This window comes from Artemia franciscana, chromosome 18 (genome assembly GCF_032884065.1).
Source record: "Artemia franciscana chromosome 18, ASM3288406v1, whole genome shotgun sequence".
In the NCBI taxonomy this organism is placed as follows: Eukaryota; Metazoa; Arthropoda; class Branchiopoda; order Anostraca; family Artemiidae; genus Artemia; species Artemia franciscana.
Window position 1 is genome coordinate 25,110,218 of NC_088880.1, and position 16,310 is coordinate 25,126,527.

The window sequence follows — 16,310 nt, forward strand, 5'->3', positions numbered from 1 at the left end:
GGACTATATATAAATGGGGCAGTTTTACAAGTTTTGTAGTTACTCGTTATTTTGATTATTTCTGACATAACTGTACTTAAAAAAAGAAAAGAAAGGACTGTGATTTTATATCTAGCACCACTATCATTGACAATACTCAATTTGACCCTAGGTTGATGCTGCTGGCTTTGTTTCAGAGACTCACTTTAGCCACGCCACTCTACTATCAAGATAACCCGAAATAAATAAAAGGGTCTTGCTTATCTAGCTTTGGATAATATTACGATAAAAATGTCATTTATTTTTTCAGTTTTGTGGTCTTTAAATATGAATTCCTGATAGGTAGAGACAAAGCGCACATATTCCCTAGAAAAAACGAAAATGTGTAAGAAGTCTAATTTTGAAGATATTTGAAAGAGAGGTGTACTTTTTTTCAATACCTTATTCACAAGTCCTCTCCGGGAAAAATTTTGTGGGTGGCCATGTTTGGTGATCCTTTGAAATCTCATTTGGGTGTTAGAAGTGTGGACTCCTGGTCGAGGTATTGAAGAGAAGGCTGGGGTGACCATATTTGGTGATCCTTTGAAATCGTAGTAGGATGTTCGAATTGTAGAATCTATGTAAGGGGATTGAAGAGAAATTGGGGGTGGCCTTGTTTGGTGATCCTGTGAAATTGTAGTTGGATATCCGAAGTGTGGAATCCATACCGAGGTATTAAAGAGAAAGTGGGGTGACCATGTTTGGAGATCTTGTGAATTCGCAGTTAGCTGCTCGAAATGTGAACTCTATTTCGAAGTATTTAAGAGAAAGCTTACCGCTTTTAACACTCAACGCTCCTTAGAAGCAGCGTTGGTTTTGGAGTATTTACATCTTATTTTATGGCCTTAACCACCTGCGCAACTGGTAATTATCTAGATGATCTCTCCTGTAGGGAGAGTGATTTTTCAGGATTATTTAAGTAAGATAGGATTTTAATTGCCTTGTGATAAATGGAAAAATTTGTGTGGGCGGCCATGTCCGGTGATCCTCTGAAATTGCGGTCGAGTGCGCAAAGTGCCGACTAAGGGAATATTTGTCGTGTCTGGCATTTAATGATTCTTAGAAGCAGTGTTGGCTTTGAAGAATTTACTTCGATTTCGTGGCTTACCGCCCATGCAACTGGTAATTATCTAATTGACCTTTCATGTACGATTGGGGGTTTTACAGGACTGTTTGGATAAGATAGGACTTTAATTGCCAAGGCTAGAGGCATATCATTGCTATAACTGCCAATTAGACTTTAGATGTTTTCTATGGTTTCTATGATTTCAATTAGTAAGTGATTGCCCTTTAAAACGTAATGATAAAGGGGAAACAAAAAGTAGTGGGTTTTAACCAGATATTCCACATACTAGTTTGACCAACTCTAAAATTTTGGAAATCCTTAATGGCTGAAGATACTTTATTCTTTTTATTTCGGAGAACAAGATATATTAACAGGGCTATATCTAGATATTGATACGTTATAGGCTGCGCCAAAAATTTGTTCTAGAGATCGTTAGTAGACAATGATAAAAATATCATCCGGGATCCGCGGTGCCTCTCAATTTTTTAAAGAATGTCTCGCAGTCGAATCCGAAAAATCCAGTTTTCTTGTCTTAATATATTAGGCCTTAAAATTAATTGATTTTACCTTCAGTAAAAATATATTAGATACTCGAGTTGTTAATTTCGGTAAAATGATTTATGATAATTTATAATATTATCGGTAAAATATTCCGAAAATAATTATTTTCGGTAAAATAAGGTGAGGTAATAATGGAATTTGGGTCAAAAAGCAGGAGAAAAAAAAAGCAAAAGCAACATGCCTAAATAGAACTAGCCCTTTATCTTCTGACTGTTTCCAAATAGGCCGATTTGAGTAAATTCACTCCATTGATCAAGAGAAACCAGTTCAATTGGCAATATTATACTCTTTACCTTGTGATGTTTTAATCTGCTGGGAATAGCCCAGCCCTAATATCCTGAAAAATTGCAAGAGGCGGGCTTATCTCATTCTGGCAAATTGTTACAAGAGTGCAGCTGTTTGTTAGCCTGCCCTTACTTTCTGTACATTTATTCATTTAATCAGTACTGCTCAAATTTTCCCTAAAACTTCTTAAACCCCCATTCTTAAAATTTCTAAAATCATATTTGTTGTCTTACTAAGATGTGTTTTGAATACAACAGTGTCCACTTGGCGCCTCTCTCCGGAACTTCTCAAATTTTCCCGGAGAAAATTTGTTAAGTTCAATTTGCCATCCAGGTCTTATTCTGTTACAAATAAGGCTAAATTAGAAGCAAGGATGTCCACACATTTTTTTTTGGTTTGGAGGGGGAGAGAAGGACGACCAGTTTTCTTATAAATTATTTAACAGATTTGCGTTTTTATGTTTTTGGTTTTTAAGGATGGAAGTTAGCAAAGAATTCTTTTGGGTAGAAAGTATTATCATATAAGTCAAGTTGGCTTTATATTTGAATACTTTTGCTTAGTTTTATGTTAACCAAGAATACATATTTCTCCCACTCTTTTGGTAATGAAATTTGAATATTAAAAAGCGTGTCCTATTGCAAGTCTATAAAATTTTGTGGGTAAATAAATTAGCTGTAGTATACAGTTTTGAAACATGATTCGGCTGGAAATGGTCAGGCATTTTTCAAGTCGTAAAACTTCAAGACGCTGAGACATTGTTTTCTTTTTATTATCCTTTAAAGTAGTCGCCGCTCCTGTAACGTTAAATTATGGGCTTCACACTCCAAATCATATAATTGGTTTTGAATAAATTAGAGCGTAAATTCTTTTCGTCACGTATTTCTTTTCGTTTTTATCGAGAGTTTTCAAATGAAACGTCTGGAAAAATTGTTTAACAAATATCTACCATACCCTGTCTTTATTTGTCAAAGCCCACAGCCGTTAGCCGTATTTAAAATTATCGCTGTTGCCCTAAATTTTCGAAGTGGAGCACAGACACGCTGTTCCTTTTTCATTCTACTTTAAATCTATTTCCTGCAGTCTCTATGCTTGATTATCGCACTGCCCAACTAACTAAACTTATCTACCCTTTCAACTCTTTAATTGCTACTTCTTAACACTCACCAGGTTACTTTCCTACTGCAAAACTTTGGAATACAAACTATAGTGAACAAAAACTCGGCATAATAGATATAGTCTTGAGGGATAATTGGTGCAGAATGACCTTCTCTCAAAGGGTAAACTGAAATATTTTAACAATGCCCAGCGAAATAAACTCATGTACCCTCTCAGCTCTTTCCTTCTTTCTGACTGCAAAATTCGAGAAATTAATCATAAGGAATGAAATTTGGCATGGTAGCGCAGTCTTGGGAGAAATTTGGGCAGAGTTAGCCTCCTCCAATGATAAGTTCTAACACTATAACCTGCAATTTTTTATTATTGCCAGGAGATACTTTTTTCGGGGTGGCCATAGCGGCAGGCAGTCATGCAGAGTAATATACCAATTCAGTCTGGAGTTAGGCAGGGGAGGGGATGTTTATCACCGTATTTTTTTAATGCATGTCTTTTCCAGTGTTGCCACGTATTATTTCTGTGTGTTTTTTGGTTGAAATAATTTATCTTATAATGCTTATGCTGAAGATTCACTATTAGTTAGCTGTTCCATAGTTAGCTTATTTAAATCGTGTGAGCTTGTTTTGTGGGATAACCCTACTAAATATTGATTTGTGCTAATCCCATAAACTGTCACTACGAGTACAATTTTACTATTTTTCTTGTAATGTTTGAGTTTTCAGGACAATTCACCAACTTTAAGTTTTTTCAAAGTTAATTTTCCTTAAGTTTTCTTATCATTAAGTTCCCTAATGGGTGTTTTTACCCTTGTCCGTAAAAGGTCATTCTGGAGAAGATCTGACGTATGACGGCGCTGAGGTATGGTTCCTTCTACGCCGGTGACGCGGAAAATTCAAAAATCCAAGTCTTAAAGTCTAGGCCATTCGTCTATCCAGAATCAAAGCAGATCAAATATTAAAGTAAAAAAGGTATTGATTATAGCTGTTTGAGAAGAAGGTTTCTCACCTTCATCTTGCATATCAGGTGGTGTGTGGCCCGCGTGGAGGAAGTGTACCACAGTGGTGCGAGGAGTTGAGGCAGAAGTATACCGCAGGTGGTGCGCGGAAGTGTGGTGTCGCTGAATGGTCCCACGCATAGTTCAAAGTGTGCCATGAGGGGCGTAGATAGTGGCGCTTCAAGATGCAAACCAGATGGCAGTTAGAGGACAATCCCTAGGTTTAGAACTGTCACAAATATATGGCATGGAATTAAAATAAAACGAAAATACAATAACGGGTAGACCTTTCAATTAAGGCTGTTAAATAGAAAAATTGTTCCCTATCTTAATTAAAAGTTTTAATTAATTAAAAGATTTTTATATTTCCAATTCATTTTAACTATAATAAAACGGTGATGTAGTGTAAAAGGTTAGTATGGCCTGAGATGTTTTGAAACGGGATACGGCGAAAATAAGGTTTCTAGAGAATTCGAGTCTAGAAAATTCAGTTCATATTATTCGACCGATAATCATTTTGTGAATTTAACCCAAAACCATGTAAATACCAACGTGTGTGTTTTTTCTGTTTTCAAATTACCATATAGTTTCGAGATTTGAGGGCACAAATAAAAAGAGACACTAATGTTCTTTTTTAATGACACAAATCCCCCTGCCCAACACGTGCAGGTCACACCATAAATTGACACTCAAATCTGAAATTTATTGCAGTGTAAAAAAGGGGGAATCAATTTTGACCCCTGTCCAAAATAAAGGATTTGGCAAAAGGGGAGTCTTTTGAGAATTATAAAATATGTCCTCATAGGGGAGTATAACCTTGAAGGTCAGATTAGTTAATATATGCAAAAGACGATGTGCATTGCTTAACAATTTTATTTACTATAGAAGAAGGGTGACAGATCTCTTGGAATTTTCGCTCAGTTGGTTACCCTGGGATTTGGATTATAACTAGACCTCCGTTGCCTGTGCAACGGGAAGTGTTGCAGCAACTGTGCCCTGTTCCTTAGGGCACAGTTGCGGAGCAACACGTGCAACTGTGCCCTATGGGACACAGTTGCGGAGCAACAGTCTCCATTATGTCCTTCAGAGGACATTTTTCTAATGCGGCTTCGATTGTTATCTTGAACCATCTTTGATATGGTTTTATTTTACGCGATAAAAAAACGGTTTTTATTTTTCATCTGGAAAACTATTAGGAATTTTTACACACTTTCTGAGGAACTTTTTAATCCATTTCACGTTTCCCGTCTCTCAGAAAAATTTCAAATTTTTAAATTGCTCCGAGGACATGACAACACTTCTAAATAGAAAACCTACAGAAGGAATTTTATATCCGGAAAACTATTGCAAGTTCCAGTCTTATGGGATCGAGATCTGTCGAACCGCGTTGGAAAAAAAAAATTCTAGCTGGCCCAGAACCGAAGTTACCTCTAGAACGTCGAAACTTCGGAAATTATTTCTAAGAGAACGAAGCAACTTGGTATAAAGAACACTTCCCTTCTTCTTGCATAACTTTCATAGCACTACTCGATAAAAATAAAATAGACATCAAAATCGAAAATTTCAAAAAATCGGAACGAGATTGACTTTTCCGGAATTATTTCCGGGAAATCTGTAAGAGCTACGGAATTTCATGCTTCGGTTCTCGAAAACATCAATAAAAGTTCTATATAAGTTCATAATTATTTTATCTCTAAAACGTTTACTTCCGAAACTAGGGCCGTCTTAACTTGACGCCAATTCGAAGTATTATGTTTCGAGACGCACATTTCGGGAATTATTTCCGGGAAATCTGAAAGAGATACGGAAATAACGTTTTATAGTTTTCTGCTTAACTTTTGATGGTCTAAACTAGGAAAATATAAAACAAACCAAATTCACCAAAAAATTTAAATTGCCCGAGGGCATGACAAAACTTCCATATAGAAAAACCCAAAGAAGGAATTTTATTTCGGAGAAACTATTGTAAGTTCCAGTTGTTAGGAGATCGAGACCTGTCGAACCGCGTTGGAAAAAAATTCTAGCTGGTCCAGAACAGAAGTTACCTTTAGAACGTCGAAACTTCGGAAATTATTTCTTAGAGAACGAAGCAACTTGGTATATAGAACACTTCACTTCTTCTTGCATACTTTTCATAGCACTACTCGATAAAAATATAAGAAACATCAAAATCGAAAATTTGAGAAAATTCCAAAAAAATCGGAACGAGATGGACTTTTCCGGAATTATTTCCGGGAAATCTGTAAGAGCTACGGAATTTTGTGCTCCGGTTCTCGAAGAGACAAATGAAAGTTCTACATGAGTTCAGCATAACTGTATTTCTAACAAGTTTATTTCCGAAGCTAGGGTCATCTTAACTTGACGCCAAACATCGAACGCAGAGTTTCTAAGAAAAAAACGGTTTTATTTTTTTATGAAAAACTGTTAGAAATTTTAGGAACTTCTCTGGATCATTTTTACTCTGTTTCACGTTTCCCTTCCCTCTGAAAAATCTCAAATTTTTAACTCTTACCACTTCGGAGCTACAGGCCGCTGATCACGGTGAAAAAAAAAAAAAAAAAAAAAAAAAAAAAAAAAAAAAAAAAAAAAAAAAAAAAAAAAAAAAAAAACTACGAAAGCAGTAGTGTTGCTCCGCAACACAATGACGCTTGAATTTTATTTGGAAAAAAGGAATGTGCATACCGCAGCTTCACAGGAATCTTCACATACTGCACAGAAATCTTCACATACTGCTATTTGTTTTTACAAATAAATATAATCAAACAGTTCGTGGTAACGAACTGTAGTAAGGAGCGACCCGGCTCAATAGTAACCGAAACTCTAAAAAATGGAATTTTGATACCAATAGTTACATCAAAAGAATCGCATTTTAATGCTGACTTTAAATATATAAATTTCATCAAGATCAGTTATACCCATCAAAAGTTACGAGCCTGAGAAAATTTGCTTTATTTTATAAAATAGGGGGAAACACCCCCTAAAAGTCATACGATCTCAACGAAAATTACATCATCAGATTCAGCGTATCAGAGAACCTATTTGTAGAAGTTTCAAGCCCCTATCTACAAAAATGTGGAATTTCGCATTTTTTGCCAGAAGACAAATCACGGATGCGTGTTTATTTGTTTGTTTTTTTTTTATTTGTTTTTTTTCAGGGGTGATCGTATCGACTCAGTGGTCCTAGAATGTCGCGAGAGGGCTCATTCTAACAGAAATTAAAAGTTCTAGTGCCCTTTTTAAGTGACCGAAAAAATTGGGGGCACCTAGGCCGCCCCCCACGCTCATTTTTTCCCCAAAGTCACCGGATCAAAATTCTGAGATAGCCATTTTATTCACCATAGTCGAAAAACATAATAACTATGTCTTTTGGGACGACTTACTCCCCCGCAGTCCCCTTGGGAGGGGCTGCAAGTTACAAACTTTGACCTGTGTTTACATATAATAATGGTTACTGGGAAGTGTAGAGACGTTTTCAGGGGGATTTTTTGGTTGGGGGGAGAATTGAGGGGAGGGGTTACGTGGGAGGATCTTTCCATGGAGGAACTTCTCATGGGGGAAGAGACTTTCAATGGAGGGGGTGCAGGATTTTCTAGCATTATTTGAAAAAACAATGAAAAAATAAATATGAAAAGTTTTTTCTACTGAAAGTGACGAGCAGCATTAAAATTGAAAACGAACAGACATTATAACGCATATGAGGAGTTTACCTCCTCGTAATACCTCGCTCTTTACGCTAAAGTATTTTTAGTATTACAACTACTTATTCTACGGCCTTTGTGATTCAGGAGCCATTCTTAAGGAATTGGGACAAAATTTAAGCTTTAGTGTAAACAGCGAGGTATCGACGAGGGGCGAGCCCCCTCATATACGCAATAAAAACATACGAATACAGAAGTTCGCTACGTAAGGTAATTCGTAAGTTACGTATATTTTTTACTTATGAAAACGTTCGTAAAAAATTTAAAGTTAATGCATTTTTAAGTAATCAAAAAATTGGAGGGCAACTAGGCCTCCTCCCTCGCTCCTTTTTTCTCAAAATCTTCCGATTAAAACTATGAAAAAGCCATTTAGCCAAAAAAAATTAATATGCAAATTTCGTTTTAATTATTTATGTGCGTAGAGCCAAGATCAAAACATACATTAATTCAAAAACGTCCAGAAATTAAACAAAAAAAAACAAGTTTTCTAAATGGAAGTAAGGAGCGACATTAAAACTTAAAACGAACAGAAATTACTCCGTATATGAAAGGGGCTTTTCCTCCTCAATGCCCCGCTCTTTACGCTAAAGTCTTTTACTGTTTTAAAAAGTAGAGTTAAGAGAAAGAGTCAAACTTTAGCGTAAAGAGCGGGGCATTGAGGAGGAAAAGCCCCTTTCATATACGGAGTAATTTCTGTTCGTTTTAAGTTTTAATGTCGCTCCTTACTTTCATTTAAAAAACTTGTTTTTTTTGTTTAATAAAAGAAAAATTTATATCTTAAAGTTCAGTTAAACACAGTTTTAATTATGTAAATGAGTTTCTGCAGTTTAAAGGTTTTGAATTTTTAGAGAAAGCTTTCCTAGTAGCCTTTTTGCCAAAACAAAAGTTACACAAAACTTTTTCAAGTTGAAAATGTTAAGCAATTTTTGTAATATAAAAAAAGTAAAGAACACAGTATTGGAATTTTACAGTCTCTTCCGGTGGTACCGATCTCTGCTTCATGGCCCTTTAACCAGGAAGTGCCATGGGTGGTGGGGGGCCAGCCATCCTGTGCTTTTGCATACCCTTCCTGTTTACCTTTCCCAGATTTCTCCAGGTACCTATTTAGAGCTGGGTTGACTCTGGCTGAGTATACATAGTCACACCACTGACCACTGTTCCAAACCAAGTAACCAGTGACACCAGGTCTCGAAACCCTGGCCTCACGGACAAAGGATTCCAAGTCTAGCCTGCTAACCACTTGGCTAGGGCGCTGTGTAATATTGTACTAAGATATTTTAAAAGGGTTAGGGTTTGAGATGTTAACTCTTTAAGAATTTTAGTCGAAGTATCCTCAGTATAAGCAATAAAAATCTAGCTTTACTGTTTCCGACTTGGATACTATCTGTGACTTAAGACCGTGGCGTAAGCAGTTCAGGGGCCTTGGGTTATGTCGAAATTTAGTTCTTTATGTGAAATTGGTCGAATGAAGGAAGTAACAATCGTGATTAAGGGCCATTTTTCTTTGGAACTGATCCATTACGACAATTCTTGGTATACCTTGGTTGGTACATAATATTGATCTTACCTGGTCAAGTTTAATAGAACACATGCAGCCATAGATTTGGGTCCTTTATATTTTGGTACTCCTTTTAGTAGTTCATAACTTTTGAGGAAAAAAAAGAAACGATACTGTCCGATGGTAAAAGCATGCATGTGCAATTGCCATGAATGCAAGGGGGGAAAAAATCCAAATTTGTCGTTGGTTTCTGATGGAATAAGACACTTAATAATTTATTAGATGAATGAAAAAGGGAGTTCCTTGAAAATCTCTTGAAATTCTCATGAAACTCTCATTCTCCGTTCACAGTATTATTTTTCTTTCACTTTATTTGACATCCTAAGTACCTATCAACGGAAGACTTCCCAGCTTTCTTATATATGGACTTACAATTAACTCCACATAGCTAACCCTGATAAGATCTATTTTCAAGGAATAAAAAACAGCAAATATTAAATGCACTATTCCCCACATAGACTTCGAGGCCTGTAAAGGAGACTGAAGTAGGATTGTGAGTTAACGCTATTGCAGCAGAAGTTGCGCTAATATTGAGATAGCTAATAAATGGACATACTCAGTAAATTTTCTGGTTAAACGCATATTTAGATAGCTTAGAAATATATATACTTTTAAAATCGGAATTCCATACTGAATCCAAAAATAACATTCATTTATGTTAAAAATAAATTTTACCCCTCCCATTCCTAGGGGGCAAACATATATCATGAATTTTATGTATGCAGTTAATTTTCCTTTTATTTTGACAAAACTTTAAACAAATTTGAAGAAAAGAATGAAGTAGAAAATGCATTGTATATATACAACTCAGGGTATATATTTGCGATCAGGATGAAATTCGATTCTGAGATGTGTCTATTTTTTGGGTCATGTCAATATTAGCGCAACTTCTGCTACGATACCGTGAAGTACCGGATTGTGATTATGATTAGATTAACATCGTGATTGTGTAGATTAGAATAGGATTTTGACTGAATTGAGATTCTGTTTGGATGTTTTTATATATACCGTTCAATTTAGCCGACTGATTTTAAGTCGATCTTCAGTTCTTTTCTAATTTAACACACTATGCCATAAAAAAAAACTGGCATATAAATACTTTAACCTTCGAAAGGCCGAATGGTCTAAAATATATAAATTTTAAGTGCTTCTAAAATATTTGTGTTTTTGCACCCAAAAAAAACAGGATAAAATAATAGTATTTCACTTATAATACAGTAGTATTATCACAAGGAAAACATGTAATAATAACAACAAGAAAACACTATAACAAGCAAGAAGAACAGCAAGAAAAACTAATAATACAGTAAATCAACTTGCCATCATCTTTATTGATGAAAGGTTGAATCGACTTTATATTTTAATGTAATTTTAGTTTCTGTAATTACTAATGGGCGACTAGCTTGCCACTCGTCCCTGTAAAAAAGACCCTGTAAAATCAAACAGCTGAAATGTTGATTCGACGCTCTATGCGCCAAAAACGGCACTGAAGGATTTTTATCCTTTTTCTATTCACTAATAAGTTTTTATGTTTATGCTCTGATTGTTAATTATAAGAAACCGATAACAGATAACTAGATGCTAGATACCAGTGCCTAAACAGATAACATTATACACTCAGAGTTTAAATTTTTTCTGTTTAATATCTAATTTTTTTTCGTTGAAGATTCTAAAAAGTTTGAATATTATAAGATTATCATTTATATTTACCATGGTTTTTTTAGAATATTCAAAAAAAATGTTTTGTACAGCATTCACTCTTAAACTTAACTCTTTTTCTTCGAAGCATGCAAATTTGTAAACATTTGAAATATTTGCTACCTGACTTATACTTGTTATAAGCGAACGATAGGATTTTCTAGGGCTATAATCAAAGCTAGGTTGAGATGGCTAGGCCACGTTCTTCGGATGAAAGATGACAGATTGCCAAAAATTGTCCTTTTTGGCCAACCGTCTGGGGCTACATGGAAGCAGGTCGTCCTCGTCTGGGTTGGGAGGATGTCATAAATAAAGATTTAAAAGAAACGGGAACTTCCTGGGAGGGTGTAAAGAAGCAGGCCTTGAATAGATTAGTTTGGAGGAGGAGCGTGTGTAGCTGTGTTGGCCTCAGGCGGCTTGGTGCTGCAGTGAGTTATAAGTAGTAATAGTAGTAGTAGTAGTAGTAGTAGTAGTAGTAGTAGTAGTAGTAGTAGTAGAATGATATGATAAATGGATAATAAAAAATCACTTATAACCCACTATAAAAAGTTAGAAGGGGAGTAACATATAATAAACCCAAGAAAAATACATAATGCAGTAAACCGACTTCCGACCATCTTTTATTGATAAAAGGTTCAGTCGACTTCAAACTTTGTTATATCATTAATTTCTTTATTTTCTAATAAGTTTGTATAGTTATGTCCTTGTCGTCAAATATAAGCATGAGTGTCCTCCATATTATGTTTATTTTTATGAAAAAAAAACTATTTTTGTTATTTGGATTTCACTACACTGTCACTTTTTTTAATTTCATAGCACGCAAATCTAAATTTAAATGTTTGTCAAAAATACCTTATAGTTGTCTTTTTTATTTTAACTATAAGCGTGGAATAATAAAGCCCATTTTCTTCTTGAAATTCATTCCAGTATTTAATTTCATTACACTGAAATTATACTTTAAGTGTTTACTAAAAATTATTTATGCCTATTCTCGGCAATGTGTGCCATATATGTCATATCCATAATTGCAATATATTGCCATTCTCTATGGCAATATATGCTGAAATACAAGCGCAACTTTGTTTTATATTAAACTAGTGTGAAAAAAGTTCCCTAATTTCATATTATAAGAAATTAATTGTTGCAGCGATATGCTTTTTGATTCCCGTTTTGGAATAAAGCGAAAATGGCGTCGTCTTTGGAGCCGAGATTCTGTTCAGCGATGTGCGGAGGCCTCGAGGAACTTTGCACAAAATTTTCAAAACTCACCAAAACTTTCATCTTTTCCAAGTAATAGGAAATCGGATGCTTCTTTTGTCAGCAAAATTGACCGAAAAAGTATATCGTCCAGTAGGAACCTAAGTATCAGAACAATGAACTCGGAAAGGGATAATGCTCTTTCGGAAATTGTTGAAAATGATCAGATGGCTTTCAAAACCAAACTTTCGAAAGATAGGAAGATTAGTCGTGGGGGACCAGTTTCAGAACTTTTTAACGGGGTCAGCAATGCTTCAACTCATATGCCTATTAAATCATCAAAAGAGGTTGTTTTGTCTAATGAAATTGAAAAACGAATTGATCCCTATCAAGAGCCCCAAGATCTTCGCGCTCAACTTATGAAAGAAATTCGACTGAGAGAATCGAAACGACTCAATTTAGGTTCGGTGGATTCAAATGAAATAGAGCGACTGAAACTTCAAGATGATTCCTGTTTACCTGAGTTTAAGAATGAACAGAAAAGGTCAAATACGAAAATTAATCCTGAGTCTTTGAAAACAGTTACTATTCCTGATTTGGAAGGGAAAACAACACAGCAGCAACAAATTCATGTCCAACAAACATACATCATTCGGAAAAGTAGAGGTATTCAAGAGGGTACTCAAAATGGCATTAAAAAAGCTGCACCTAAGCCGCCCAGAGTAAAAAATTCTAACGGATTATCGAAGTCAGTTCCTACGAATGAAAAACTTGTTGAAAATGAAAAAGCGTCTACTACACATCTTAAAAATGATAGTGAGGTCGTGGCTAATAGTGGGGATACTGAAAGCAAAATCAACTCTGGAGCGAAGTATTATCCTGTAGTAAGACCAACCAAGGCTACTAACGCTGAAGAAGGGAAATCTGTTAGAAAAATTGAAAAGCCAGCTAGAAAACTTTCAAAATCTGGAAATATTACAAGCAGCGTAAATGCTGAGAATCATTTACCGAACCCTGAAGCTGATATAGCAAAAGAAATAAAGAATATACATGATATGACCCTTAGTAGTAATATAATGAAAAATTTGGAAAGAAAAGTAGCACGTGTCAGTGCCTCCCTTGATAAACCTATTCAAAATTTGGAAAGAAGGCTGTCGAATAAAAGTGCCGAAAAACCGATATTTGTCACTAATATTTCAGCAAAAATACCGAAAAATTCGGAAGCTGACTTTGAGGAAGATGGGGTATCTACTGGCAGCAATTCCTATTATGAATCAATTACTAGTTTAACTAATCAGGAAAGTCCAGTTGTTGCCCAGCGTAGGACTCCTTTATCTGATCCGAGTAAAATTGGATTTGTTTTACCTTCGAAAAGCCCTACTCCGTTTAATTCTTATGAACAAAACATGAGCACTAAGAGCGATATTTGCGGCGTAAAAGGAAGCAATAAAACCGACAATTCAGTTGCAGTTGTTGCTGATTCTAACGTCAATTTAAAAAGTGATAGTGTTTTAAAAAAGAAACCACCAAATACATTACCAAAACCAGTGATGCTCAATCAAGGAAGCAATATGCAACCTCTCACGGTAACACCGTTATCTTCAACTCGTACAAATTTCCGTATTGGAAGTTTAAGTAGTCCACGATTAGTTGGAGCTCCGAAACCCTTCCGTCCTTCAGTCCAAGATTCAGTTACATCTGGTGTTGTTGATTTATCTTTCGACATTACACCAACGTTAGTACTTGCACCAGAGGATGGATCTGCACCAGCTAGACTACAGCTTCCGATGAAAAGCCCTAGTGGAAAGTTACAATATATTAATGTGCCTCTTGTAAAATCAGAATCTAATATGAATTTATCTGGAAGCAAAGACAACCTCTTCAGCGACGCTTAGGTAAAACTTTATGGATTGCACGAATATTTTTGGAAAGGATTCTGATGGTTTATGGTGGATATTGGCTTATGGTGTTTCTGAATTGGTATATTCTGAAAGATATGGGTTTATGGTGTTTCATTTCTTAACTGTTCCGTCGCTTGATTGTTTCGTCCTTTTTCAGCCCTCCCACTTCCCCTCTCACCTCTTAGCTTTAATTATTTTTTGTAGCAAAAGTATTTATTTTTGCATTCTTGCTCCTAACCAGGTACATTCTACTCTCAGTATAATACATGTTAACATTTTTTTTCTAGTATAAGATAGAAAGTTCTGAATTGTACTAATTTACCATCAATATTTGTCACGGTTTTCTGGGATATTCCTGTAAAAAAAAGAGGTATTTCTCTTTAAAGCATAACATTTGTAAATATTTGAAGTACTTGCTACCTGACTGGGACTTTGGCTGTTATCTACTGTACTTTTTCTCTGCTTTTGCACCTTACTTGCACTCATAAGGACTTTTTGACGACTATTTAAAGTGTACAAAAGCGTCTGGGTACTTGACTCTGACTTTCAGCTATTTCAACAAACGTTTTCTATTACAGTTTTCTGTGAAAGATGATTAAGCCTTTGCTGAAAATCGCTTTTTTAACTGGCGTTATGTTATGCCAATTAAAACGACGAAAAATATAAGTTTTAAACCCTATTTCTGCTAATCAGCCTAATAAAGACTTTTTTGTGTAAAAAATTTGTGTCTTCAAGCCTCCCTTTTAAAGAAGTGTTTACTGAAGGTCAAAACTGAATTTGTTTTATTGTCAACTCTTATGTTTTTTCTCAATTTTTGGCTATGATTAAAAAAAGCACACTTACAATTTTAGTTAAAAGTCAATTAAATTCTATTATTTATATAAATTAAATTAAACCACTTAAATGAAACCTATGTTTTGAGAATCCAATTAAAATTTTAAATAAACAAATAAACTTGTTTATTTAAAATTTTAACATTCCTATTATAGTTACTGCTAGAAAATATCACAAAAAAGTAAACTCATTTGATTACCTATCTAAAAAATAGTATCAATAGTACATTTTATCAATACACAAACAATAAGGTCTTATTTATTTTAAGTACAATATTGACGGCAGGGTGAACGAATTTTGACATTCGACCCAAAACAGAATTGATTTGAATATTCGCTCATTTGAGGATATTTTTGTTCATTAAGCGACAGGAAATCCGACAGTCGAAACTTAATTCAACTCTCACCAGGCCCTAGTTTGACCATTATCGACCTACAGACCGCTGTCATATTAAAATGAAAAAAAAATCCAAAGTAGTAGTGTTGCTCCGCAACAAAATTAACCTTTTCAATTGAAATTCAAAAGGTTAAGAATGGATACAAAAACCAAGTAAAAACCCACTCATAGACCAACTTAAAATTAGAAGAACAAATAACAGCTTTTTTTTAAGGAGGGTTCATTTCGTGGTTGCTCGACTAATAGTAGGATAAACAGTTTTATTCTCCGTTTGATTTTTGTAACATTTTATTTAGTAAACTATTGCTTTTAAGACTGATGCATTATTCTAAATCTTTATAAAAATCTTTGATCCGACGTAGAAACGATTCGAATATGCTTTTGTCAAGCCATAGCTTCGATATTGCTTGATTTTCCACAGTCGCAAAATAAGTATTAATATAAAAAAAATACCAAAAAAAAATAAATTTGTTTACTTTTAAGTTTTAATTGCTTCTTCTAATTAAGTCATTATTTAGTAGTTTGAATGTATTTTTTCGTAAGAATACTAAATTAGAGATTGGGTCAGCATCGCATGCATAAATAATAATTCATTTATAATCAGCTACATAAAAAAGCGGAGTAACGAAAAAAGACACAAACAGCTCAAATTAAGAACAAGAGCTAAGAGCTCATATGGCACTTGTGACGAGGCGAGAAGAGCTAAGAGCCAAGAGATCATATGGTATGAGCTCTAACAAAATTCTATGAACCAATAGATTGATTTAAAAAGGAAAATAAGAGGCTTAATGCTGGTCAGGATTTAAAATAAGAGCTCTGAGTCACGATGTCCTTCTAAATATCAAAATTCATTAAGATCCGATCACCCACTCGCAAGTTATAAATACCTAATTTTTTTAATTTTTCCTCTCCCTTTAGCCAACAAGATGGTCGAATCTGGGAAAACGACTTTATCAAGTCAAATTGTGCAGCTCCCTGACACGCCTATCAA

General features: G+C 35.0%; 1 protein-coding gene across 3 annotated transcripts in view; it reads left to right on the top strand.

Moving 5' to 3' along the window:
* The window catches only part of LOC136038798 (low-density lipoprotein receptor-related protein 1-like), a gene marked incomplete at its 5' end in the record, with an annotated part of 269,617 nt that overhangs the window by 237,510 nt on the left and 15,797 nt on the right, over positions 1-16,310 (top strand). Inside the window, 1 exon segment of one of the 3 annotated variants that reach the window (XM_065722179.1) lies at positions 12,139-14,083. Within the exon segment in view, the coding sequence (XP_065578251.1) occupies positions 12,139-14,083 (1,945 nt within the window). 3 annotated transcript variants of the gene reach the window in all.